The 26,393-nt window shown below is 35.4% G+C and overlaps 1 protein-coding gene across 17 annotated transcripts in view; it reads left to right on the top strand.

The window, feature by feature from the left end:
* REPS1 (RALBP1 associated Eps domain containing 1) overlaps nucleotides 1–26,393 on the top strand; it is a 63,953-nt gene that overhangs the window by 13,793 nt on the left and 23,767 nt on the right. For 16 of the 17 annotated variants that reach the window (XM_058802597.1, XM_058802591.1, XM_058802589.1 and 13 more), the window contains exons 2-8: nucleotides 1,727–1,850; nucleotides 5,668–5,867; nucleotides 14,414–14,567; nucleotides 20,444–20,571; nucleotides 21,051–21,213; nucleotides 21,520–21,583; nucleotides 22,452–22,606. In XM_058802597.1, the coding sequence (XP_058658580.1) occupies nucleotides 1,727–1,850; nucleotides 5,668–5,867; nucleotides 14,414–14,567; nucleotides 20,444–20,571; nucleotides 21,051–21,213; nucleotides 21,520–21,583; nucleotides 22,452–22,606 (988 nt within the window). The remainder of the gene's footprint in view (nucleotides 1–1,726; nucleotides 1,851–5,667; nucleotides 5,868–14,413; nucleotides 14,568–20,443; nucleotides 20,572–21,050; nucleotides 21,214–21,519; nucleotides 21,584–22,451; nucleotides 22,607–26,393) is intronic. The other variant, XM_058802592.1, reaches the window with a different exon arrangement.

The raw sequence follows: 26,393 nt of genomic DNA, 5'->3' as shown, positions 1-26,393 counted from the left end.
TGAAAGTCTGGTTAACCCGTCTGTTGGTGCTAGGTCACTGAATCCACAAGCTTTTTCTATTTTGCTTGTAGTCAAGTTTGTCGATGTTCCATCAGTCTTCTGGCATACAGTGCTTTATAAAAGAATTGCTCTTGCTGTCACACTGGTTTTGATTCCTAGCTCTGCTAGTTATTTAAACTCAGGATGATTATTTCTGGCATTAGGTTGAGTAAAGGTTTAAATGTCGATGGCTCAGTTTTTATTTGAATTGTCATCTGTCACTGACAATTACACTGTGACTTCTTTCCGGGTGGAACTTTTTGTACTCTCACCAACCTGTTGAAATCACTGTGTTGTATTCAACTGTATTGAATTCTTTTTTTGTTCAGTGGATTTTGGAAAATGCTCTGTGATCCCCTGACTTCTCTCCAGACATCATGCTGCAGAAATACTACAGTGGGAAAATACACATAACAGAGGAGCTGTGGGACAATGTGTAAAGTGTGATGCAGACACAGACAACTGATTTAATGCAGTATTTTTTGTCCAGCTGGATTTGAGCTGCATCTACAACCCTAAACCTACTGATCCTCTTGTGACTTTTTTGGACCTGTTTGTCAACTTCTTGCACCTTCCTGTAATGGGTTTTACAGCAGCTTATTTCCATGAGGTTCCAGAATCCTGGTGCATGGCAAGGAGATAACCAAGTAGTTTTTTGTTGAGCTGCATCTGGCTCAGTTGTAGTTGATAAACCCATCTGATTCATTGGACAGAGTTACTGAAGTCTGTTTTCTGGTCTGGTGGTGCTGAAGCATACAGGCTAACAGCTTTGTGCATTGGGTGGCTCAGTTATTGTTGTGTGAAACTTCACGTCTTTAGCTGGAACTTGCCTGTACTAGGGCTCCTCTGTACTCGGAACTGGTGAGGACAGAAATTAATGCCCATGGATTGTAAATTAGTCTGAGATTCTCTGCACTGATGGTCACAGGCAGTCTCATGGACTTCTGTGCCTGAAATGAGATTGAAAGAGAAAAACTACTAGTATTACAAAAAGATGATGGGTCTCTAGAGAAATATCAAGTCCATGGGATTAGATGGGATCCTTCTGAGCATATTGAGAGAGCTAGCTAATGTTGTTGCAAGCCATGTTTCTCTGTGAATAGTTGTGGAAGTCAGGGTTGTGTCTCGGTGACTGGAGAAAGATGTTACAGTCATCTTCAGGAATGTAAAGGAAGATTTGTTTAGGGAACTGCATGCTGGTCAGCTGCAGTTTGGTCCCTGAGGAATTGTGGAGCTAGTCTGTTTAGAAGCCATTTCTAGGCATGTGAAGGTGGAAACAGTAATTAGGATTACCAAGAGTGCTTGTCCACCAGATTGTCTGGAACTGTGATTGAGGGAAGAGAAGCAGTGATGCCATCTGCATTGACTTCAACAAGTGTTTCACTGTGGTACTCCAAGAGCATCTTTGTGTCTCATTTGGAACATTGCAGTCTAGACGAGACTGCTCAGTAGATAAAGCAGTCTGGATCATTTAGTTCTGAGTCTGATTTGGAGTGTGTCATGCTTGGTATCTTATCAGTGACCTGGCACAAGCTGAAGTGCCCTTCAGTAAGATTGCAGGTCATCATTGTGGAGCGGGATGCGCTCAGTGTGTTTGAAAACATGGCATGCTGCTCTGAAATGTATGAAATCTGTATAGCTGTCGTGTTTAAAATTTCTTTCTATAAGTAACTGTGTTTCATTTCAGATTATGGAGCTCTGTGGTGCAACAAGACTTGGCTATTTTGGAAGAAGTCAATTTTACATTGCTTTGAAACTTGTTGCTGTGGCCCAGTCTGGTCTCCCTCTAAGAGTGGAAAGCTTAAATACAGGTAACCACAGGATGGGGGGAGGGGGGATTGAGCTGCTGAGTGCAGTTATTGCTAGTTGGCTTACATATTCTTACAGAAATACTCATTGAATAAGTATTGCATTCACCATGGGACAAATGAACAACTTGTACCTTGCTACATAGGAGCAAGTTAATTCTATAGATTACTGGTGTGAGAAATTGTGTGCCATGTCCTCTGAATGAAGTACTAAGAGGAGTAATGTGAACTGGAAGGAGGAGAAGAATGCAGCATTTGCAGGCTTTTGTAGCTGCTGGGTTTCCAAAGCCTTGATTGTGACAGACGGAAGGTTATCTTTTCTAACATTGCGTTTCTTTGCACTTGGTTTGACAGTTTTTTCCCTTCTAAGAGCCAATATGAAGATTAGTTTAAGATTTTTTCCTAATGCAAAACATGACCTGTAAAAGATCTTTTGAAGTCTATTGTCAGCCAAATCACCTGTTACCCTATTTTTGAAGGTCTTCAAAGTTCAGCTGTGGTGTGGGTGGTGAAATAGGTGAAACAGGAGGAAGGCTTACTCTAGAAAGATGGTTTAGAGCTGCAGGAAGAGCTTTGATGTGAGGCTCTCCTGTAGCCTTCTGAATGAGATAAGTGGATCCATGTCCTTGTTGTTCTGTAAGATGAAAAGAGACTTAGGAGGATGAAGTGATGAGTTTTAAGGCACTATAGCCCATGCACTATCGTACACAACTCACAAGCTAAAAATATCTTTGGAGCATGGTTTTACCTTAGAATGACTTTCCTAATAGATTTCATGTCTGTAGAATAATGCTATGATTTCTATATGCTAGTATATAAAAGAAGTCTTAGGAGGTTTTTATGTCTAAAGGATATAGATTAAACAGCAATTAAGGAGACTGTTAAAAACAATCTGATGTGACTGAAGTATTTGACAAAGCTATAAAAAAAAATGAATCACTGTGTATACTTTCACAGTTATGTTTATTCTAGGCTCATACAAACTGTTTATACTGATTTCATCGGGTATTGTAGCTTTTTGGAAAAGTGCATTGTTTTAGTTAACATTTTGCTAGTATTCAATTCCCTTTCTATTTATAAGCCACTGTGTTTTTATAAACACACAGTTTTCCTGATGTGTTCCCTAAACTAAAGCCTTAGCAAATTGTTTCAGAATGTCCTAAAATCAGAAAGCTGGAAAAAGAATCTTCAACTATTAACACTGATAAAACTGGAACTTGATCAAACAATTGTGGAATTTCTCATGAAATGCCTGTTGGAGAAGCGAAAGGCAAATCTGTATGTAGACTTTTTTCAGGGATTTTATAATCTTGGTTTTGTTTTAATGCAAGGTACCTTAACCAGAAGGAGCTTTTCTGTTAATAATATCACAAGAATTTTGAAGGAAAGAATTAAATGAAGGTACAGAATTAATTTCAAAATATAAAATATGTTGCTAAAAAGTTAACAGTGATTGGAACCTCAGTTTCACATTGATAATTTTCTTTATTCATGACAATATTAGAAATACTTGTAATGATTTTTGAACTTCTAGGAATAATTTTCTGTAACCGGTTCCAAGGCTATGAAATACACCAAGTACAATAGAGAGAACATTTATTTTTACCCTAACTGTTTTTAGCTATGGTCTGTTGCCTTGGTTGCAGTGGTTCCAGTCCTATCTATGAATTTCCTGCTTCTAGAATGATTCAAGTGTTGTTGTAACAGCTAACTCAACAACTAAAATGCAGCAGGCTGATAAAATGATTCTGAGCTTTGTTAACTTAGTTCTGCACATTTCCATCTCCAAGATGTCTTGGAGATGAAGTGTTAGAGCCATCCCAAACTAACCTGTATACTCTCTGTCTCTTCAGACATTTAAAATTACTTAAAGCTTATCTTTTGGGACATTTACTTTTTAGCTCTCAGTTTTATGCATGTTTTTCTTGCATGTTTTATGCATTGATTTTCTTAATTTTCTTCATCCTTTTAATATGGGAATTTCTTTCACCTTTGTACTTTTTCCTTTTGTTTTTTTGTATGTCTTGTCAGTGGACAAGGAATTTGCTTTATCTGAATTGCTGAGTGGAAACTCAGTCAAATTTTAAATACTAGGTCTAACATAAGTGTAGTCCAACTGATTAAGTACTCTTTTGATTACTCAGATGGGCAGTAGAGTAAGAATACTGGCATGAGTTATTATGCTACAAGGCTCCAAAGCTGTTGTTCCTTTGTCCCAGAAGATTTTCCTTCCAGGAAGCTAAAAATTGAGACCTGAATAAGTAGTGTCTATTTCAAAGCAATATTTATTTTTTAAGTAAGAAATTCAGGTTTTGGTGGGAAAAAATATTAGGGAGGATGTGGGGATGAAGAGTACAGAGAACTCTTTAATATGCTCAATATCAAGGGTTAGTTCCATTCATGACAGCTCTCCCATTTATAATTGAGGGGTTTCTGAATGGTTGAAATGAGATTTTTCTGCTGTTACTGGAAAAAGTCAGAGAGGAGAGAGGTAAAAATAGCAGGTTAGTCACGTAGGAACTTAGTACAGCTAAACAAACCTATATTTATCTAGTCTTGCTTTCAAAGAAGACAGCAGAATATTTTGTGTTTCTTTTGAGTTCTCTATTATTTTGTGACTTGTGCTGGCACAGCCAATAGCACAGACTTCTTCCCCTGTGTCAGTTGGATCATCTGCTGTCTGTATTTTCCTGGTTTTGCAGACATACACATTTTCACTTGTGTGCAATGGCTTTTTTCACTTTTTGGCTGGCCGTGGTTTGCTGTTTAGTTGTGTTACTTTCCTGCTGCAGCATGGGGTACAATGCTCATGTAATAAACAGTATGCAATTTCATCTTGTATTTTTATATAGTTATAGTACCACTGACTCATTCTCAGTACCAGAAGTAATTTACATAAGCAGTCAGCAAGAGAAATTAAATTTGAGCCATGCTTGTAATTTTGTTTTGTGTTGGAGACATAAATTCCAAATAAACTGTACAACAAACTGACAATTTGTTTATTCACAGTGGAACACTAAGAAGATTGCAGTTGGGAGAAAAATGGTAGAGTGGGAATCTTGCAGTGGGAAATTGAAGGTTTACGTAGTCTCATTTCTATGTTGGGCTACTCTGAACCATGGTACATTAAGCTAATGGGCTTCCTAGCATTTTGTAGAAACTTTGCATTTTAGTTGCTCATATCAACTGAGGTGACATTGGAATATTTCCAGTTGTATTTCCAGTATTCCAAATGAGCTAATTTAGCTTTTGTTCTAGAAAAGTATGCATAGATGTGTTTAAGCAATAGTCACACTCTTGGTATGGCTAGATTATGTTATCTTTTGTAAATATGGACATGACATTAGCTCACCAAAAGATAATGCTGAATATAGGGCAGTATTTTAGCATTTGTTTTGCTGATGAAGCATTCTATATGAAGACCCTAGTTCTTGATATGTGTTAGAAATGGTAGCAAAATTTTGAAAATCATGCTTCAGTAATGATATGCTGACAAATCTAACAAAAAAATGAGCTAAATCCAGGTTATCTGGTTGCTGCTGCATTTAATGCACAGTTGTGGTGCAAAGCTGTGATGGGGTAATATGAAGTCATCTTTGTGTGCCAAAGTCAGAACTTGGGCAGCAGAATCCTGAAGTCTAATGCAGAAGAGGTACTTGCTTTTTCCAGCTGCCAAGTGTTGGCTTGACTATAGCAGCAGACTCAGTGTGTAGGGAATTGAGTCACATGAGAAATTTTAACTTCAAAATAGAACAGTGTTTTTATTTTTAAACATCATATTAATGTATAGTGAATGTCCTGCTTTGTGTTTTTTTAACAGTAAAGGACCTCCCTCTTCCCAGATTTGTTGTGTCAAAGAATGAACAAGAGTCAAGACACACAGCCTTGTATTCCTCAGATGCTGATAACCCAGCTTCATATTCAGGTGTGATTCCTCCTCCTCCACCTGGCAGGATACAAGTCAAAAAAGGCTCTGTGAGCCATGATGCAGTTCAGCAGCGTACATCAACTGATCAACAGGTAAATTAACTTAAAAGATTAAATGGGATTCTTAATCACTGTTTTGCTGTGGAGATGTCAATTTGATTGGGCTTCTAAGCTAGGTTACTTTCAATATAGTTTCTTAAAAAATATATATATATTATACATGAAGACCATATCTGCCTCTGAAATAGTTGCATGTAAGGAGACATTTATTATGAGGTCTTAAAATCTGTGTTTAAAATATTGGCAGTAATGGACAAAGAATTGAGACAGAAAAGAAATTCAGTGTGTAAGTTAGGATGGCAGATATATAGTTGTAGTCATTATGGTATTAATAGCTTGTTTATTAAATCATTCCATCAGTTTCCTGGTCATTGGAACAATGGTACTGTGTGCCATGGAAGACTGAATTTCTAGTCCTTCAACATGCTCCAATATGTGCAAATCTGAAATACTGTATTTAGAAAAAAGTTCTCTAAATTTTCACAGTTGCTTTTCTCTGCGTTTGTTGTTCAGTGGTTTAACTGTTAAGGAGAGACAATGAGAACCAGAAAAACAGACCACAGTTTTCAAATAGCTTTTTCTTATGTTTTAATAATGAGAAAACTGATTACTTTCTGTTCACTAGTTCTTTCATCTTCAGTGACAAGATGTTTGAATTAATGAAAACTGTAAAAACTTACAACTCTGTGCCTTCTCATACACAATTCCTTGGGTTTACAGTCTTGATGCTTTTTGTCCATGGGGAAATCCATTCTGATTGTCTTTTCTACAAACAAGAGCTGAGTACAAATGCTAAATTTTGCTGGGTATATGTATTGAATTACCTGTTTTCTTCCCCATGGTATGCTTTTATTCTGGACTTATTTTGTAAAGAATTGGGGAACTTGCAAATGTGCCATAGTCTCTGTGGGAATCAAGGAATCACTCATAAACATTTATTAGTCTCTATGGGAATAGCTCAGACTGATCCAATATAAAGAAAAAGTAAATTAGTAGAGGAAATCCATAATCGGTGTTTGGCTGCCACTTCCTTTCTTTCAAAGAGAAGATAGGGAATATAATGAAAAAAGAGCTAGCAGTAGGTCTCAAGATAGCTTTTTGCTGTCAGGTTTTGTTAGGTGTGTTTGAGACTAGCTACCAAGCACTTTGCACATTGCAGATTTCCTAAGTCTGATTGTGAGGTTTTGGTCTGATTGAAACTGTGTTTTATATGCTTCCATCATAATGTTGAGTTTATTTAGTGAACAGTTGTAATTTGGTACAGGAATCTGTAGTGGCATAATGTTAAAATAACAAAAAGTGCATCTGGTGTTTGAAGTCTTCAAGTTCAGAATAAAGAAGCCACATATTCACAAAAGTGTATGTGCATCTCAATTTAATTTCTCTGTTTTGCCTGATAAAAGCAACTTGGTATCTATTTTTTACACAAGTCTGTCTGGATTCTTCAGAATAAAGAAACTCTGTATCTAAGTCCTTGGAGTAATCTGGCCCAGAAAGCAGGCTTGGAACAAATGTAGCAGACAGGACAGCTTTGAGTCCAGCAGTTTTAAGTTTCACAGTCTAGAACATCAGGGAAGTATTGTCTAATTGTGCATCCTGTTGTAAAGCTGAACAATCTATGGCTAATGCTACATTTCTGTACAAGGAACCCATTCAAGCAGCCTTATTGTCCCAATCTAATACTTAGTGATTCAGATACCAGGTTACAAATAAACTGAGAAAGGAGCTTGAGCCCAGATTTCTCACTTAACCATTTAAATACTCTAATTGGTTTGTTTTATAAAAGATGGGTACTGCTTTTATCCATGTTTTCATGGAAATTGCTGATTTAGTTGTCTTGGAGATACCATTCAGATTTATAAAATTTAGAAGGAGTTTCAGATTCTGAGTTCTCTTGCCACCTTTTTCACCGATAAGCGTTTGAAGAGATCAAGTCTGACAAGTAAATCACAATGTGTTATCTTCCTAGGGATCACTCTTCTTTCTGGAGGAGTATGTCAGTTAAGCTTGGATATTTCACTCATGGAGTTTATCATGTACTTGTTAGAATCTCCATTTGCAAATTTGGAGGTTTGTTTTTTCTTAAGCTGTTTGTGGCTTTGAGAATGTGGCCAGCGCTTGAAAATACATTGATTTCTTAAAATGCTATGGCTGAAGTATTTTTTCTATGGCATCATAAGGTATCTTAATCTTCACCTTTAAAAAGTGGTTCATTTATGTGCAGCTTTCTGTATTGGTGAGATTTGTCATGCATAGTATAATATCTCATAATCACAAATGATTAGCAGTTAGGTTGTGTTTCCAAAGAGTAGCTATAAATGATTTTGTCCTAGCTTTTTTAATTTATAAATATAGCACCGGGCAGAAGTTTATATCTTTTTAATATTGTTAGAAGGTGACTGAAGTCATGCTCAGCTGTCATGGAAGCTGCAGAACTGATTTTAGGAGTCTAGCTGAGTAATGAAAGATGCCATCACTCGCTGGATAGCATGTTAACTGCACGTCCTAGTGGAGATAAAACACTGGGTAAAAATATTTTTTTCCTTCTGACAGAATTTCTTATTCCTGTGAAATAGAGGCTAAGTAGATTTTGAGCACTTCTGCTGACAATGTGACATCTATACAAGCCCTTTGGTGACATAGGTATGCTACCACAGTAGCATATACATATCTGTACCTTGATAGCAGCAGCTATATTACTAAAAATGTTATTGTACTGAAAACTTTCATAGAATAGCAGCAATGTTGAGATTAGGAAGAATTTTGTGTCTTCTGAAGGTAGAATGACTAAATATCAGAAATTACTAAATATTGTTAGTGTTGGAGACGTTTTGTGTTTTGCTGTTAAAGCCAAAAAACAAATACCTCTTTTAGGTTTTTTAGTATGATCTGATGTTGATCAGGTACTGCTTTAGAATACTTACCCCCTTTCCTGCAAAAGAGGTAATTTGGCTTCAATAGATACTGAGACTTTAACATCTGAAAAACACCTATCTGACAAACACAGGCTGAAACTTGCTATGCCCCTGAAAATAAAAGGTAAAGCTGAAGGTGCTCCTCTGCCTATGGGTGCATTAAGCATCTTACTGGCACTCCAGATCATATTGATTTAGTGCTGTCAGTGCAGCCTTAGGAGGAGAAGCTCAAATTTGGTACCTGTAGCAGACAGAATTTGATAAAGAATTTCAATTCTTTCAGCTGTATGAAAACCAGTGTGATTTTATTTTAAAGTTCTGCTAGTAGGTCTGGTAGTTTGTTTCTGTGCACTTCTGTTTTATAGATTGAACAGGTAATTTCAGATAAAATTTCTGTGTGTTTACAAGCACAGAACTGGAAAAGATCTCATATAATTTTATTATTATATGAAGTTTTTAAAAAGATCAGTGTTCTCTCTTGAAACTGCAAAGCCTTTTATTCCACACTGGCTTTGTTGGGAAAAACTATTCCAGGGCCTTAGTAGGAATATTCATGGGAATATGATGGGAATTCCCACTTAACTCAGCCTATTCATTTAACAACTTTGTCATTAGTATTTGATGCAGGGCACTACCAGTATTTACTGGGAAACTATTGCATTCCACTTTAGCTCTGTTTTGCTTGACAAAGCAATACATAGTCTCAGTTTCATTTCATAAAGTCATTACCAGTAATCCTTAATCCTTCTCTGCATGTGATCCAATTTGAATTTGCATTTATTGAAAATGTTTTGCTACATTTGTATTTCTTGTTCCAAGTGATATTTGACCAGTATTAATACTAATTGGTAGGAGTCTTTCCTGTTTTTGCTTGATATGTCTCACCTCCTATACCTTGGCAGCTGTGAATAAAGCAAATCTGTCATACTTGACGTTCTGTAGGGGTCTGATACATGACCTGTGCATCCAGTCTTCTCTTTATGGCCTTTGATAGTAACATTCATTATGCAAGAAAAACTGTATTTTATGTTTTAAAATTTAATAGCTGACTGTTCCCTATGTCCTGAAAGGGATCCATCTCTCTGCTGCCTTACATTTGTTTTTACAATTTGTAAGCATGCTATGTAGTGTGCATAATTGGTTACCTAAAGTATCAAATCAGGTTATTGTCCAAATCAGTCCTTCCAGAGCATTATTAGAAACTTCCCTTCAATCTTGTAATTTCCATTCTAACACAATCCAGCTTTGCCCCTTCTGTAGCCAGTTCTTTTACACCTTAGATCCTTGTATTAATCTCCACGTTGTTGGAACTATCTTGTATGACACCTGCTGAGGTAATGCTCAGCTTCAGGTTAAATGTGGAGCAGCTCCTTTGTTGAGGAAATGACAAAAATACCAGTATAATTTCTCATGCTGTGATTGATCCCTTTTTCATTTGTTTCTGGTTTAATTATTATTTTCCTCATTTGGCTGAACCACACATCCTGCCTTGAAAAATGTGCTGTAGGTGGAGAAGTTCTCATTGAACCTTGGGCTGTTTTGTTCTTTCAATCAACTGAAGGCCAGTTGATTAAAAAAACCTGGGTTCTGCTGTGCAATTGCCATCTCTAAATAAATCTTTTTTCATGATGAATCTGGTGACTAACTCATAGACAGGTTGGATGATATCAGGACCTGGATCACAACACCTTTAAAACTATTCTTGAGATATCATGTCTGGCTTCATTGCCAGAATTCTTGTTAGGCAGTTTTCTTCTGGCCTGATGTGTGCAACCCAGGAAAAGGCTTATAATCTCATTTGTCTCATGTATGCTTATAATGCCCTTGAGAGGCTGAGATCCCTCTGGACAGAATTGTCCCTTTAGCACATTATTGTGCTGCCTTAAGCCGGTTTATTTACTTGTGTACTAAGGCTCTTTCGTTAGTCATATATTATATCACCTTTTTTAATTAACATGCTATTTTTAGTAACTTCTTGTCAGTTCAAAAATATCCAAGTTAGGAGTACTTCAGGTCTCAGTTTTGTAATTCCAGTCTGACAAAAATGCTTTTTCAATGTTTTTAAACGTGATTTTTTTTCTTAAGATGCTCTACTTAATTTTTGCCTGGTAGCTATAACATTTTTTTTATTAGTTATTGACAAAGATTGTCCTCATTAGTTTGATTCAACATGAAACATTAACCATTTATGTCACCATGTTTTTATTAAGATATTTTCTGGAATCATTTAAAGAGATAAGTGGCTTAACATAGTAAAATACAGAATGTTGTAATTACTTTGATTTTTATCGAGATTTGTCAAGAGGGAAAATGAAAACTAGTGGTTTAAATGTTTAAATGTAATTGCATTGAAAATACTAAGCAAATTATAAAAATAAGATTTTAATAGTAGCTGATCTAATAAACATCTACTACAGTGTGTAGACGCTGAGTTCTACACACTGTAGTTCCCAAAGAGATTTGATGGGTAACTTCAAATGTCTGAGCTACCAGTACGCCAAATAATGCAAATTATTCTTACATACTACAGTTTGGGAGAGCAGATAAGTTAGGTTCTGTATCCTAATTATCTTTTAAAAATCTGATTCTGGATTTTTCAAGCTTTGAAAATCAATTTCTTATATTAGTAGATTGGACATGTGAAAGCAAAGAACCCTATGTGCTCAGTTGTAAGAAATGCTTTCATAAACTCTCAATGCACTTTATGCAAATGTGCATTGCAGCTGAGAATAATATTGGTTCTGATAAAACTACTCTTGATTCTTTGGTAGAAGTGTGAAGCTCAAGACAAAACTGTAGTGGAAACTGTACAATAAACCATGTTTCCTAGTTAAAACTGATAACTTTTTATCCAGTGTAAAAGCAGATACATACTTAATGACCTATATACAAGGGGTAAACGAACCTCTATATAATTGCAGTTTCAGTAAATCTCTACTCACTGTGTTTTCTCATGACTGCGTTAGAATGGGAGTCAGTATTTCTACTGTCCCACCTCCTCCCCAGCCTTTTTTGGCTTTCATCTTCCTTCTTTACATTTGCATCAAGCTAGCAGCATTTTGGCCCGGACATTTGCTATATACACACCTATTTGCATGTGTATATATAAATATGTTTTAAAAAAACACCTAAGGATTTTAGCTCTCTTAAGATTCTAGTTAGCTAGAGTGGTATTTGTGAGTGACTGGGATTGTGCAGGGGAAAGATGGTGCCAGAGCAACACTGTCTAAATTGGGTTTAAACTTGTTTGGGAATGTGTGACTTATATGACAGTACAGCTAAAAATGTGGATTGTCCACCTTCCAGAAGTTTGACATCAGAGCTGGTGACATGCTTTTGCTGTTTAAATATTTTTGGAGTCAGTAAGCTCCAAATCAATTGTGGGAAATCTGTAAATGTTCAGAATTCTGATATAATGTTGTTTTGCCTGCTGAGGACAAAATTAATTATTTCCCATGTTTGTGCTTCTGATGATGTGATTACTGTCACTGCATGCTTTACAGAATTGCATGAACCACATGTAAAGATTTAGAAGAATTAAAATTAGGGATCATACTTACAATTCCTTCCTGTGCTGGCAGCATAAGACCAGCTGTTAGGCAAAGGCTTACTGAAGAGTTCTCAACCTGAGGCAGGGCTGCTTCATGATGAATGTGTGTCAAGTTTTAATGTTCACATGCAGTTACGAGAAGTAGTGAGTCGTTTCCTCTAGGCAGACTATCAAACATTTGTCTGCCTCAGGTTTTCTTCTGTGTCTTTCTGGACCATCTGATTTGTCAGAGTACTGGATTATTTTAATAACATCTGTGTCCAAGCATAGCTTTCTCTACTTTTGTCCATGATATTTTGTCTAAAAAATTCAAACATCCCTCAAATCTTGTTTGAGAAAAGATGACTAAAAGCTTAATAGAAGAGGGAGCTTTTCATTGATTTAAGTGATGCAGTGTCATGTTGCACCTATCACCTGTTGTACAGTAGCCATTCAACCTCAGTTCCATTTTCCAGCCTGCAAGTGGCACTCTGAAAACCCTGACTCCTTCCGCTCTTGTCCCCATGTACCAGTGAGGATAAGAACATCCTGCCATTGAAAATAAATCTGTTAACTAAATACAACAAGGAGAAATCTTCAGGCACATTTCAGAAAGGCACTGCTGCAACCAAAAAAAGGATATTGAGTTGATGGAAGTACTGTGGAGGAGCAGTAACACATACTGTGCAGTCAGCTGATCCCTCAGTTAAAAGCTGAACTGAATTAGTATTGCTCCCAGCCATTTTGTAAAACTTTTTGCCAGTATGTATGAGCGTGATTTAAATACTTTGAATAGAAAGTTTGAAATCTTGTGGCCTAGAAACTTAGTGGAGGAAATCTGACTTGATGATCAGAACTTCCAGAAAATACCTCATCTGCAGAATCAACCAAGATGGCTTCACTTCACAAGGAGTAGGAAAATCAGAGGGCAAAAAAAAGGCAGAACTTTACATCAACATATTGTAAATTACCAGCCATTGTGGCTCTAAAGCTTTTTTGTTAGGATGCATATACTTTTAGAATATACCTTGCTTTCTAACTTTTAAAAACACTTTTAGACTTTCATAGGTGTAATATTTTTTAAAAAGCTTAATGGTCTTTGAATATTAGGCAGAGTAAATCAGTTTGGGTAATTTTGGGGAAGCCTACATTCAGTCTGTCTGTTGGTACTTGATAATATGCTAACACCTGTTTACGTAGAGTACCCAACTTTGTGTACTGCTGACACAGATTTTGAGGTTTTCGGCTTTGTTATTACTTTTCAGGATATTTGGAGTTCAAGATTTGCTTTTTTTCCTTGTTTTCACTAGTACAGTTCAGTTCAAATAGGGAGAACTGGCAAACAAGAATTTCAAAATATAAAGCTATAGGGAAGAAATTACTTTCTACTACACGAATACTTGGTACAATAAAAATTATTTTTCCTTTATATTTTATTTGAAATGAGGTAAAATGGTAATCTGAATGTCTTATGAGAACTGATTCCATGTAGAAATGGCACATGTGATTCTCTTTTTTCCCACCTGTTCAGGGAGAGTATAGTATAGTGTGGGATTAAAGAGAAGTGTGGGCCTTAGAATTATGGCAACATTGCCTTGTAGAGCAGAGAAGTATATCTTAGCTGGCACCATTCTTTTTAAAAAATTGAATCTATGTTTTTACATGTTAAAAAATCAAATGTCCTATTTGGTGTTTTTTTTTTTTCATCAATCCTTAATTCTGGTTTGTTTTAAATGAAAGTAAATGACTGTGAATCGTTTGATTAGCATTTGGTATGATAATAAATTGCACAGTAAGTATTTGAGATCTGGTTTCAAATGTAACTTTTATCAGAAGTGAATCTTACAATCTAGTTTCCTCTGTATCTAAGCCATTTAACTCAGCATTGCTGTTGTTTTAAGAATGTCATGTTAAAAATATATTAGATTACATTGTTTGATGTAAATGTGTTCAGTCCTAGTTATACTGTACCTGACTTCTCCCGTTCCCTCATTTTAATAAGTACAAAAATTTTCACTGTCTAAAGTGAGAGTTTAACTGCAGTGATGGTTGTTTCTAGAAGTAATGGTTTTAGATAGGCTTTTATGTGTTTAGTTATGTAGTAAAAATTTTAAAAGATTCCTTTGTTTTGTTAGGAGTCCACATCTCCAGTTGTTTCACCACAGCAATCCCCACCAACCTCCCCGCATACCTGGAGGAAGCACAACCGCCATCCCAGCGGAGGGAATAATGAGCGACCCCTCGCTGCACCTGGGCCTTTTTGGGCTCCATTTAGTGAAGTACAACCAGGTATAAATGTCTTGTTATGCTTCAGTGTTGTGGAATTGTTAAATAAGTATAATAAATGAGTTTAGGACAGTTTATCTTTGTGTTTTCTGGTCCTGGAAATTTTCTTGCAGATTCAAGTGTCTGTGTTGATAACAGCGCTGTAGAATCTGTGGTCTTACATATGGCAGATCCATTTATTAGTGTCACATGGGAATTGCTAAGGGTTTGGAGGGAGGGAACGAGTGCTTAAGTTTTCCAGTGGAAAGTTTTTAAAAACAAAACTGATAATCCTGTTGAAATTGTGCAGAAGCTGTCAGCATACCTGCAAATGTGGGGACCTCAAGGGAAAGCAGCAGATAATATATTGTTTGCTTCAGTTATATTTGTGGTAGATTAGCTGAATTGCCAGAACAATTAATTTTATTTCTTTAAAGTTTATGTAAACAATGGAAGCGTCTGCATTTCCAGTCTGTCAAGGTAGAACCACTTATTTCAGTGAAGCTTTTCATCCTTTAATGTTCTTCATCTAATATGAAGCCCATCCCTGTTATTGTATCACTGTATTCAAACTTTAAAGGTTTTTCCCTTAATATGTCTTATTTTTAAAAGTTCTCTTTTCTTTTCTGATACCTAGTAGTCTTAATAAATTTGGGAGCAACTGTAATTCAGGTTTTGATTTTGATGGTACTGCTAAATAATGTTGCATTTTGTAGGTTGTAGTTTGAAATTGAACTGTGATTGCTTGGTTTATTTCAGTTATGATATTCCAAAATTGGTCTGTCACTTTTCAATTATTGTCCTTCTGTAATTCTAAGCATCCATGGAGGAACAGGGATTCTATGAGAACTGGTTGGATAAGAAAATAAAACTTCAGAAGTGAAAAGGGTTGTATGCAGAGGTTTATGCTAGTGTCCTGAATGTTGTTTGCTAGTAAGTCCCTCCCAGTCAATTTACAATTAAAAAAAATAAATTAGTTTGCTCATTGCTTATATAATCTCTTCTAAGGGTTCAGTCCAAGCACTGTCAGCACTCGATTTCTCAATGTTCCTTTTCCTGTAGTTCAGCTGACTTTTGTTTCTCTAAAGCTGAAATACAAGTGTGTCTGATTTCCAGCTTGTGAAGTTTTTCTAACTTAAAAAGTCACATACTCCAGGACAGTATGCAAACTCTTCCTTGTGTTGAAGAGTTCAATATTGTTATCTTTAAAATAAAGTTGCAATACCATGTTAATATTTCAGTTTATGATGTTTAATGGGTAAATTTTTCAGAAGTTGTCTGAGTATATTTCTGAACTAGCTCAGTATTCCCTGATTTTATATTCCATACTGGAACATGGTCATAGTTTATTTAAAGTAATTAAAAAATGCTGTTGTAGAAGGATTGTGTCTTCTGGCAATGCTAAAGTCAAAGTGGTTTTTCATATATTACTTTAACAAAAATTTTCAGTGCAATTTACTGTGGATGATCCTTTTTCACTGCAGATGATTAATTATTGCTATGAATTTCAGCTGTTGTAGGCAGTTCAGCTTTTTCCCTCTCCTCTTGATCCTGCATTTTAAGGACAGTGTTTATAGAAAAATTATGTTATCATGACATTTAGATAGAACCAGATAGAGTGCTGATTAGTTTTCTTAAGATCAGTACTACAAGCTCATCTTGATTCCAGTGCAAGATATTTTTGAGAAACCAGGTGAATCGGTAGGGCTGTGCCAGTTCATTTGTGATCCAAGCAGAATGAGAACCCAGGTCTCTGCTTGTATTTCACTTTATTCTCAAACATTACTTCGCATAGTGAGGTTGTCAACTGTAATAATGGAATCTCAATTGTCAAAATCTTTCTGGTGGGTCAGATAATAAACAGCATGTTGCCTAAACCAGAAGGGCAAAAATCAAATCTAATTTTTTTTGTTGAAGAAAGATATATTTAAACTGGAAGATTCTGACTTATGCATAGCAAACATTCCAATGTATGAATTATATGAATTCTCATGTTAACACTATGAGCAAAGTTAAACAGTGTTTTCTCTATTGAATTGTGCTGTAGAGTAATTATTAGATAATAAGTCAATTGTTGGTTTTAAAAATCTTACACATTGTCTTGCATTAGAAATCTAACTCATAGCTGTTATCAGTTTCTTGGAAGAAAACCTGTTCTCATCTCAACAGAACAAAAGAATTTGGATGTTACAATTTTTTGTCACTGTGTTGTCCTGTCACCGTAATTCAGTTAGGGTAGTGTTAATACTTTGTATGTATATTACTGGTTTCTGAGGCACTGTCACACTAGCTCAGTGTGCTTACAAATATGAAATCAGAATCCAAGGCTTGTTACCATCTCTCTTCAAGAATTTTTGTAAAGGGAGCCCCAAAGGTTGCATTTATTTTACATTAGTGTCAGGAATTGAAATTCAGTGACAGACATTGATTACCTGAGTAGAATATTTATAGTTAGCTCAGGTCTCATCCTGCAATGTCAGAGTCAAATCTGTTAAAACCTGAGTCTCTCAAGTGTTTCAGGTGCTTTTGATTTAGCAGTTTAAGAAAAGATCATGATGTTGACAAACTTGGGAGAAAGAATCCTTCCCTACTTTAAATGATAGTTGAGTGGTGTGTCAGAATGAGAAAATATTTTTTTATTGCCTTGTTGTCTGTTGGGACTGGAAGCAAAGCAGAATATTTATGTTGGTAGTATCTAAATAATGATCTAAATAATATCTAAATAATGATCTAAAACAAGTTAAAAAAATCTGAGATCTTCTGTCCTAGGATATGTGTTAGCTTTCTTTTGCATGACATCAGAGTTTTGTGTTGATATCTGAATATCCATGGGAAATTACAGCCCTAAGCCATACTTCTTTCTTTTCTCTTTGGGAGGGATTTTGTAGCCATTTGTGAACACTTCAGGGACAGAAGTGGAACGTGTCCACAAGTGGAAAAAAGTTTAGTATTGATAATGAAGTTGAATGCTAATATGTCTACTGTGCTAACAGCTCCCTTGCATCTTCAGAGCCCTAAGATATTTACTGGGCTTGCAGGGGACTGAACAGTCCTTTGTCCCCTAGTTAGTGCTTCAGTAACTGATGATAGTTGGCCTTGTTGCAAGCTTTAGAATACTCTTACTGGCCATAAGAGCTCTCCAGCATTTTATCTTGTTGTCAGAATTGTATTCAGCTTCTGGTTTTGTTTCACCACAGATTGATGATAAGGAAAGCAATTCTTAGTTTACAGAGTTAGTTGAAAATTTAGTTCTAGTAAACCAATATTTGTTTAGTTATTGAAAAGTACATGTTAACTAGGTAGAATATTTCTTGCATTTCCGTTTATAGCTCAAAGTAAAGGGGGTAGATTTATTCCACAGGAAATTAGATAATTTTCCTTAAGTTGTCAATGTGTTGACAAGATATTCAAGCTGTAGGAAGAGAGCAGCTACAGGAATTTGTTAGGTCTTCATGCTAAACATAGAGCATTAGACTTCACCAGCTTATTCAAATCTGATAGTTGGTCTTGGGCCTATTCTTAATTTAAAGTGGTGTTGCAGGTGTTCCCACTGATGAAGATGCACAAAGACCACTGAAGGTTTCCCTCATTGGGTTACAAATCATGAAATAAATAGAGATCAATGGCTTTGAGTCTTCTCTGTGACTCAGTTTTCTTCCAATTTCTCTTCCACATTTCTATTTCCAATTTGGTTTTGTCAAATTGAGTTATTGGCTGGTGGCAGTCCATGAGTATGTGTGTAGATGCAAGTCTCCATGGTTACTGGTAATCTTTCTCCAGTGTTCTCCAGCCATCCCATCCTCTGTCCTAAAACATTGCCCTGGAGGGTAAATAACAAGAAGAATAATGCAAGAATGTTCAAGGTACCACAGTTTGCTGCTACTGGCATTTCCGTTGCTGTCAAAGTACTGCTGTGGAATAGATGCTGTGCTAAGTGAGATATTAATTGAATTGTACCAAGATCAGTTGTTGAGAGAAATGAAGGAGTAAACATATAAAAGGTTAATGGTAATAATGTCAGTGTCTGAGAGGTAGAGAAAGGGAAAGTCAGTGTATCAAAAATAAAGTATCAAAGGAAGGTCTTGTCTGCCTCTGACTGTCTGTTAGGCCTGAAAGAGACTGGGCTTTTCTCTTGAGTTTCTTTCTAGTGTTTGAGAATTAGGTGAACTACTGAGGAGGAGCCTCAGAGCAAATAAAGCATTGTCAGATGCCTTACCTTTATTCTCAGCACTTTTGGATAAAGTCACTACAAGCTCCAGGCCACATCAGGAGCTTCCAAAAGTGGAGGATGGATTTCAGACAAAATGAGCAGTTAATAGTGCCTTTTCATCATATTAAAGCTAACGTAGAAAGAAAAAATCCTCCACAAGAAAAAAAAATTCTCCTTATGCAAATGCTACTTTTTACTCAATATAATGCAAAATTAAATGTGTTCTGCACAATTATGACTACTCTGTGTAGGAAAAGAGCAAAGATAAACTGGTTCTAAGCATTTTTCTTATTACTTTTCATTTATGGAATGAAAGAGTAATTGCATGTTGCCAGGTATTAGATAGCAGTATTGTATGCTAACAATTATACTGTCACTTAAGATGTTGTCCTCAACATGCCTCACAGATTCTCAGATTTCCTTCATTCTGCTTACTGCAGTGTAGTGTCATAAAGGCTTCAGGAACCTGACATTGTTGATGTTTGTCAGCTTCATAAATTGATTACCTCTATATGAATGCACTTGTCATAGCAGGTTTTTTTAACCAACATCATGACAAAAAATTCTTGGTATTTATTGCTTGAAATTAAATCTTACTAGCAGGATTCAATTTATGACATCAGTGTCCTGTTTCTTGTGCAGAGGGTTTACAGAAACTCACAAGAAGCTGACCTGTCTTTTAAAAGGAAGTCAGTTTCTGCATACAAAGCAAAAATTCTTATCTAAGTATGACTTTATTTGGCATATTTCAAGAGAAGGCATTTAGTTGTGCAAGAAGAGTAGATTCATCAGTTTCACAAATGTTGTTTAGATTTAAGGAGTTCAGCATTTCTTTCAGGAATCGAGGAGTAGAATGGAGTCCTGGAATTTTTCTAGATTTGTTCTAAATGGTTTTTCTCTCTTATCTGAGTTCCTTAAATTTTTAATTTGCAACGGCAATTTTAAAAAAATTTGTTTTGTATGTAGAGCAGTAGATGGCCTTATCTTTCTGTAATTGCTTCATCGTTATTTTAATAATAAGATATTGAACATTGACAGTTCTTCAGAAGTGGATTATAGCAGGGCATTGGGTGAATTTCAACTGTTGTGTCAGATAGTTAATAGACAGCAGATATCAGCATTCTATATGGATGCTTTTTATTATTCTTGGCCTGTTTTTAAGCAACTGAGTTAAGATAGTGTAGAAGTGATGTAGAGGAAAAGTATTGTCTCTGCCAAAACGCCTGGTTCTTAAAAGGAATTTCCAAGACTTTGTTCTTTGAATGGTGAATTAAAACATGAAAAAATGTTTAATATTGATAATGAAGTCAAATGCTAATATCATATGCCACTTTTAAATAGCATTTGTCCATACAAGTGTTGCTTATTTCAATTAAATAAAATTGTGGAGTGTTTATTAACTCATTCAAAACCCATCAAATGGATAAAGTCCAATTTACATTTTACATGTGTTGCAATAAGCTCATTCCTCAGTTCTGTCTTTTTAGTGCAGATTTAAGCTAACATAATATAAAAATCTACAGAAGTGAGGAGTGCAGGAGGTGAACTTGGTCACCTTGGTGCACTTTGGTTTTCATTTTTCTCATCATTCTATAGTATATCTCCCTGACAGGAGATATTTCCATATCCACAATTCTTTCTCAATTTTCAAGGTTGTCTTTTGAAAAGGAAATGTTTCTTCTAATTTCAGGCTCATCTACTTCTAGTGATCCCATATGGTCTGGCCATTCACCACCACCCCATCAAGAAAATTGGGTCAGTTTTGCAGATACCCCACCAACCAGTGCTCTTTTAGCCATGCATCCTGCTTCTGTCCAGGTGTGACACTTTATTGGTATTTGATTTGCCTCATTCAGATTGATGTTGCAATCCTTGAGTTTCTTTTTTCCTTCATAATTTTCATTGCAGCTGTTTACTGTGTATCTGTGCTGTAGTCAATTCAGTGCTATTTGCCCAACAGATACTTGTTTCATTGATTTGCCTTAATTTGGAATGATTAAATGAAAGCTACTAATTTTTTAAATGTCAACAATTATGGCTTCTAAACATTTGTATTTAGCTTTTTATGCATATGTGCCATACTTTTTTTTTCTGCTTACATACCTGCGGTCATTCCATATTGTGTCAGTGTGCAAAAATATCCTGCCATTATCCTGGAGATGCCATCTGCTGATGGTTTCCTGCAGTTTTTAAACTACTGTGAGTTTTAACAATGCTTTATATTTTGAAGGCAAGAAGTTGAGAATTCATAGAAGCATTTTAGGTAGATAATACTGAGGAAAAATATTTCATTTCAGGACCAGACAACAGTACGAACTGTAGCATCAGCTACAACAGCAAATGAAATTCGTAGGCAATCAAGTAGTTATGATGACCCCTGGAAAATAACTGATGAACAAAGGCAGTATTATGTTAATCAGTTTAAAACCATTCAACCTGATCTAAATGGATTTATACCAGGTAAGTTACTCTTTACAAAATATAATTGTGGGTGCATCAGTTCTGTTACAAAGACTTTGTTTTGTACTTAGGCTTGCATACTATTTTGAAGGAAGTTCTGCATTTTGCTGATAATATTCTACTATAGTTGAGTGTAAGTCAAGGAAGACTAGAAACTAATTTGCCTTTTCCCTCATTTAACCCTAGTAATTAGTGCCATTTTTCCCAGAACCTTTGCTAAATAACTCATCACCTTTATAGTAGGTCTGAGTCTTCTAATGATTTCACTTGCCTTAAGTATTAAAAATAATTGTTGCAATTTTTTAGGATCTGCAGCTAAAGAATTTTTCACTAAGTCAAAACTACCTATTCTTGAACTTTCTCATATTTGGTAAGTGTGATTATTTAAAATAATAATAATAATTAATTAATGATAAATGTTTGGAAAGATGACAGCTGATAGACATGTAATAATTACTTACTAGAAACTGTTAAGTAAAATTACACTAGTATGTTCAGTCCTGCTCATATTTATGCCAGTATTACTTTAGTGGGTTTTATTGGCCTGGGCTGGTACTATTTACGAGGCATTTTGAGAAAATTCCAAACTCTTCAGAATTAGAAGCAATTTATTTGAAGTATTGTTAAATGGGTATTGTGAAATGAGTACTGTTAAAAATGCATTTAAATTTAAATGATTAATTCCTTATCTATATTTATTTATTCATTTATGTGTAAGTAAATTTAAATGAAATGTACATATACGCCTTTTAAAATAAATTTGTGGTACATGGTGACAAATCCAGCTTTGAGTTTGTGCAAATCTTCTGTTTCATTGTATTCTGGAATTTGTACTGCATCATTGCATGCTGTCATTAAATAGCTTACCTTGGCAGGTGCTATCTTTCTTTTAGTGTAATGATTTGTATTTCAGGTAATTTCCCATTTAACGACATTGCCTCGGCACTATAATTTCAGTAGTACACTTTGCCAAAAATCTGAGGCTGATGATATTGTGTAGTACTGTCTTAAATGGGTTAAAAACCAGGAGAGATAAAAGTGACTTTAAATTATCTGTAAGCTGTTATTAATTAAGGCTCATCATCTTGAGGAGTAAAGCACATAGTGCTAATATGAAGTGTTTAGTAGGATAAACGGAACAATAAACTTTGCTTATCCAAGTAGCAAAATCGGAAGCCTGTCTTTTGGAAATAAAGTAATCTTTAGAAATTTTATTTACACTAAGTTTTCCTTCTTAGGGAACTGTCAGATTTTGATAAAGATGGTGCACTGACATTGGACGAGTTCTGTGCTGCTTTTCATCTGGTAGTTGCTAGGAAGAATGGGTATGATTTGCCAGAAAAGTTACCTGAAAGTTTAATGCCCAAGCTGATTGATTTGGAAGACTCAACGGGTAAGATACGGGTTCAACACAAATGTCAGTATTTTAAAATTATGGTTTAATTGTTACAGCGGATACTTGTTTGTATGAAAGAAAGCACTTGTCAATATGAACTAAAGCATTGTACAATTTTTAGAGGTCTTATTGCTCAGAGCTAATTTGAGCATGTACATATTTCTGTAGAGGGCAGTTATTTAGGAGCAGTACACATACACTATTACATTTGGAAATACTGACTGTGTCCTTTAAAGGTTAAGGAAAATAAAATTGTCACAGTATAGATTTTATTCATGACCAGCTATTGTATTTCAGTTTCCCAAGCCAGCTATACTTTAGACTCACTTTCAAATGAGTATGCTTTCTATTCACTCTCATTTATGAAAATATTCTAAGTATCAAAGGTACTTTGAAAATATTCCCAGATTCAATGCTAAGGACAGGATAGGTGTTTAAAAATGCAGGATCAGTACCACAGACCCTTTTTTTTTTACGTTCACCTCTTGACTTGAAAGCAGATTTATCCTTTATTGTGTTGTTCTGTGCATTGCCTTTTACTTTTTGGTACTCCCAGAAAAACCACTGAATGTATGAGTTCTACTTGTTAATATGTGCCAAAAACTTAGTCCTGTGAGTGAAAAACAAACTACTGTTCCATGTTAAAGTGGTGTTTAAAAACAGGATGTCTGTGGCCATCTTAGTTTCCTTTATCTATTTTAAAATATAAAAAAATGAGTATTTTAAAGCTGCTTTAGATTACTTTTTAACAAGCAGTTTTTGCTTGGAAACTCAGGTTACATTCTGAGTGCACAAGTACAATGATTTGTTAGAATTTTATTTATTTTCACTAAATTCTTCAAGGGGACTCTTTTCATACTGTGTTTGTAGGCTGTCTGAGACTTTAATCTCAAAATTATGGAGGAGTTCTTAAACTAGATACTGTGTTTCTTATTATCTCTGCTTTAATAATGAACCTATTTTCTGTGGGAGTAGGTTGGCTTTTCAAAGAGCTGCTGCTGAAGTGTTTTCAGTATGAGTTAGCATTTTGCTATGATGAAGACATTTGTGAGAACTAGCTGCAGTTTATTGAGCTAAAACCTAGGAAATGTCAAAAACCATTCCATTCTGTCAACTTTTGTGTTAAAGTGGTGATCAAGCAAAAAATCTTGGTAGGAAGTGAAATAACATTTATTTAGGAAATGAAATAACATTAAAGCACTAAAAAAATCCCCAAAATTCCACATCCAACAGCTATATTTGTCTTGATCTGTTATGGGTATTAGATTTCAGCTAAAGTTGTCTGGAAACTTTATATATCAGACACTAAAACAAAAATATTACGTGTATGTTTATTATTCTCATTTTACAGGCAACTTGCTTTTAGAAGTTTTTTCCTTTGGTATTAAAGGGAAGTTACCCTGTTCTAGTGATAGTTAAAAGTTTACCTTGCTATGTAAGCCATGCTTAAAAATAGGACAATCTGCTACTTTATTCTGCAGTAATTAAAATCTACAATGAAAAATTGAAGTTCTTGCAAACTTGTGGACTTTTATCCAGTTAGCTTTATTTTATTTATATATTTATTTATTTGGATCAGCAGCATTGGAAATAGCTGTTCTTATCTAGCACGTAACATGATCTATTGCCAAAACTTCCATGTTGAATAAAATACTTCAGATGAAGTTACTGATGTGGCTGTAGTTTTATGTTTAGTTACAACAGCATACATTTACTAATTTAAAAGTTAGTGATAGGTTTGTCTATTGGACTTGATGAGTTACAGAAATTCATCTTAATAACTGTAAATTTGCCTAGAAAGATGAACCAGTTAGGTTTTGGTAATAATTTTTCACTTCAGTTCCTGTAAAACTTGTGTTTCATTAAAACTTTCTTCCAAAATTGTCTTAGAAAGAGAAACTAAAGTATGACACCAGAGTGTCTTTTTAAGAGTACACTTTTTGCATGGGATAAAACTTTCTCAAAGAAAGAAAAGGTTGATTATCTGCTGACATGCCTCAGTATGAATAATGTACAGTCAAACTGTTGAAGAAGATGAATTGCTCAAATATCTTTTAAACCAATGTGCAAGATGGTAAACTTTATTTCAAAAGTGTTGACAGCACCATTATTAATCCTGTTCTTTTGTTAGAAAGTTTCCTATTAATCTTCTGCACTTATCCTCTGCACTTGCAAAGTTCTGCTTTTTTTCCATTTTGAAAATGAACTGCTGGCCAGAAGAAGGAGTTAGCAGAGGGCTCCTTGCACCCTCTGGGCTGTGTTCAGATAGCAAAGGAAGAAGTCTTGTGAGCTCCTCTGACAGCCTCTCCCTCATCAGCCCTGTGAATCCAGTGTGTGACCAGCTGCAGGTGTTCCAAACCTGTTTGAGATATGATCTTGCTTTACATCTGGTTTCATAACTAGAGATAGGTGTTTCTCTCACATGGCACAGACTTATTGTGTAATTAAGCGTTTGTATAGTTGGTAATTTTTCTAGTACAGCAGTAAATCTCTACAGAATTGTAATTCCTTCAAACTCAATTTTATCTCAGTTAGTAAAAGCTAACAACCTTTACAAAAGCTGAAAAGCAAGTTTTACTTTTCTATGAATTTTTGTTTGGGTTGCTGCCACAGTGCCATTTCTTTGTAAGAAAAGAAATCTGCCATGCCTTATGTCTTACACATTTACTTTAACCCTTAAAATTTTCCATAGAACGTCATAGGCGTGTTTCATGTAGGTATTTACAGAACTCTTTGAATTACAGTAGCTATGTAGTCTATCCATAATAATTTTCAGCCTTATCTTTTGACTTTGTGTTTAACACCGGAAGTTAGTTCAGTTATGTAGAATACCATCAGTAAAACAAGAATTTTGATGTTTTTAACTTAATAGAATTTTTTTTATTCTTATTACACTTCAGACTAATTAACATGTGATATGTATTTCCAAAATATTGCCCCTGGTGCATTTTGGACTTATGTATTACTTTGTTTACAATGACCACAGCATGTCAGCTTGACTATTTGGTGACATTGACACCTCAATGTAACCTATTTTTATTGCTTTACCTAGAGGAAAACAATTCAGGATGCTAGGTGCTGGGCATAATTTTGGAAACATTATGGAAACAGCCTCATGTCTGGCTATTTAAAGAAAGTTCACATGACCTTTGAAACTCTGAAGAGTTGGTTTTTGTGTGTGGTTTTTTTCATGGTAGTAGCACTTTGGTTAAATCTGACCTCAAGGTAGCACAATTAATTTCATTTTGGTCTGCAGCTTTTTGGCTGTGCATTTTGCTGTCCCTGGCAGCTCTCTGGAGGCAATAATGGGTTGTTACTTTTCAGAGGTACAGGTGGTAACCACTGACTATTCAAGTGTTTTCAGTTCAGCTTGACATTGGATTTGTTATTAGTTTATTCTTAATGAAAATTAGCAGGCAGAATATTGACCTGTCTTAGCAGAAGAGAAGGCTGCAGAGTTCAGCTCTTCAGGAAACTGAAACCAGTAAATTTTATAAATTTCAAAGAAGTATTGGTAAAACATGCTCTTGTGGCAATCATCTTCAAGCACATACCCATGCAGCAGTCCTTTTTAATGGTAATTTAATTAAACCTTTTTTTTGTTTTGTTTAGTATTTTATCTTGTTTGAAGTTTTAGTTCTGTGGACTGCTGACATCATGCTAATATGTCCCACTACTTATCAGTCACTTTTTCAACTGTTGCTTATACGCTGTACAGTTGTAATCTGAACTTTCAGGGTTTTTTGAGCATCTTAATGCCTGGCTTTAGCTTGCATTTTGATAT

The sequence above is a fragment of the Ammospiza caudacuta genome, chromosome 3, assembly GCF_027887145.1.
Source record: "Ammospiza caudacuta isolate bAmmCau1 chromosome 3, bAmmCau1.pri, whole genome shotgun sequence".
Classification (NCBI taxonomy): domain Eukaryota; kingdom Metazoa; phylum Chordata; class Aves; order Passeriformes; family Passerellidae; genus Ammospiza; species Ammospiza caudacuta.
This window is presented reverse-complemented; position numbering and strand designations above follow the sequence as displayed.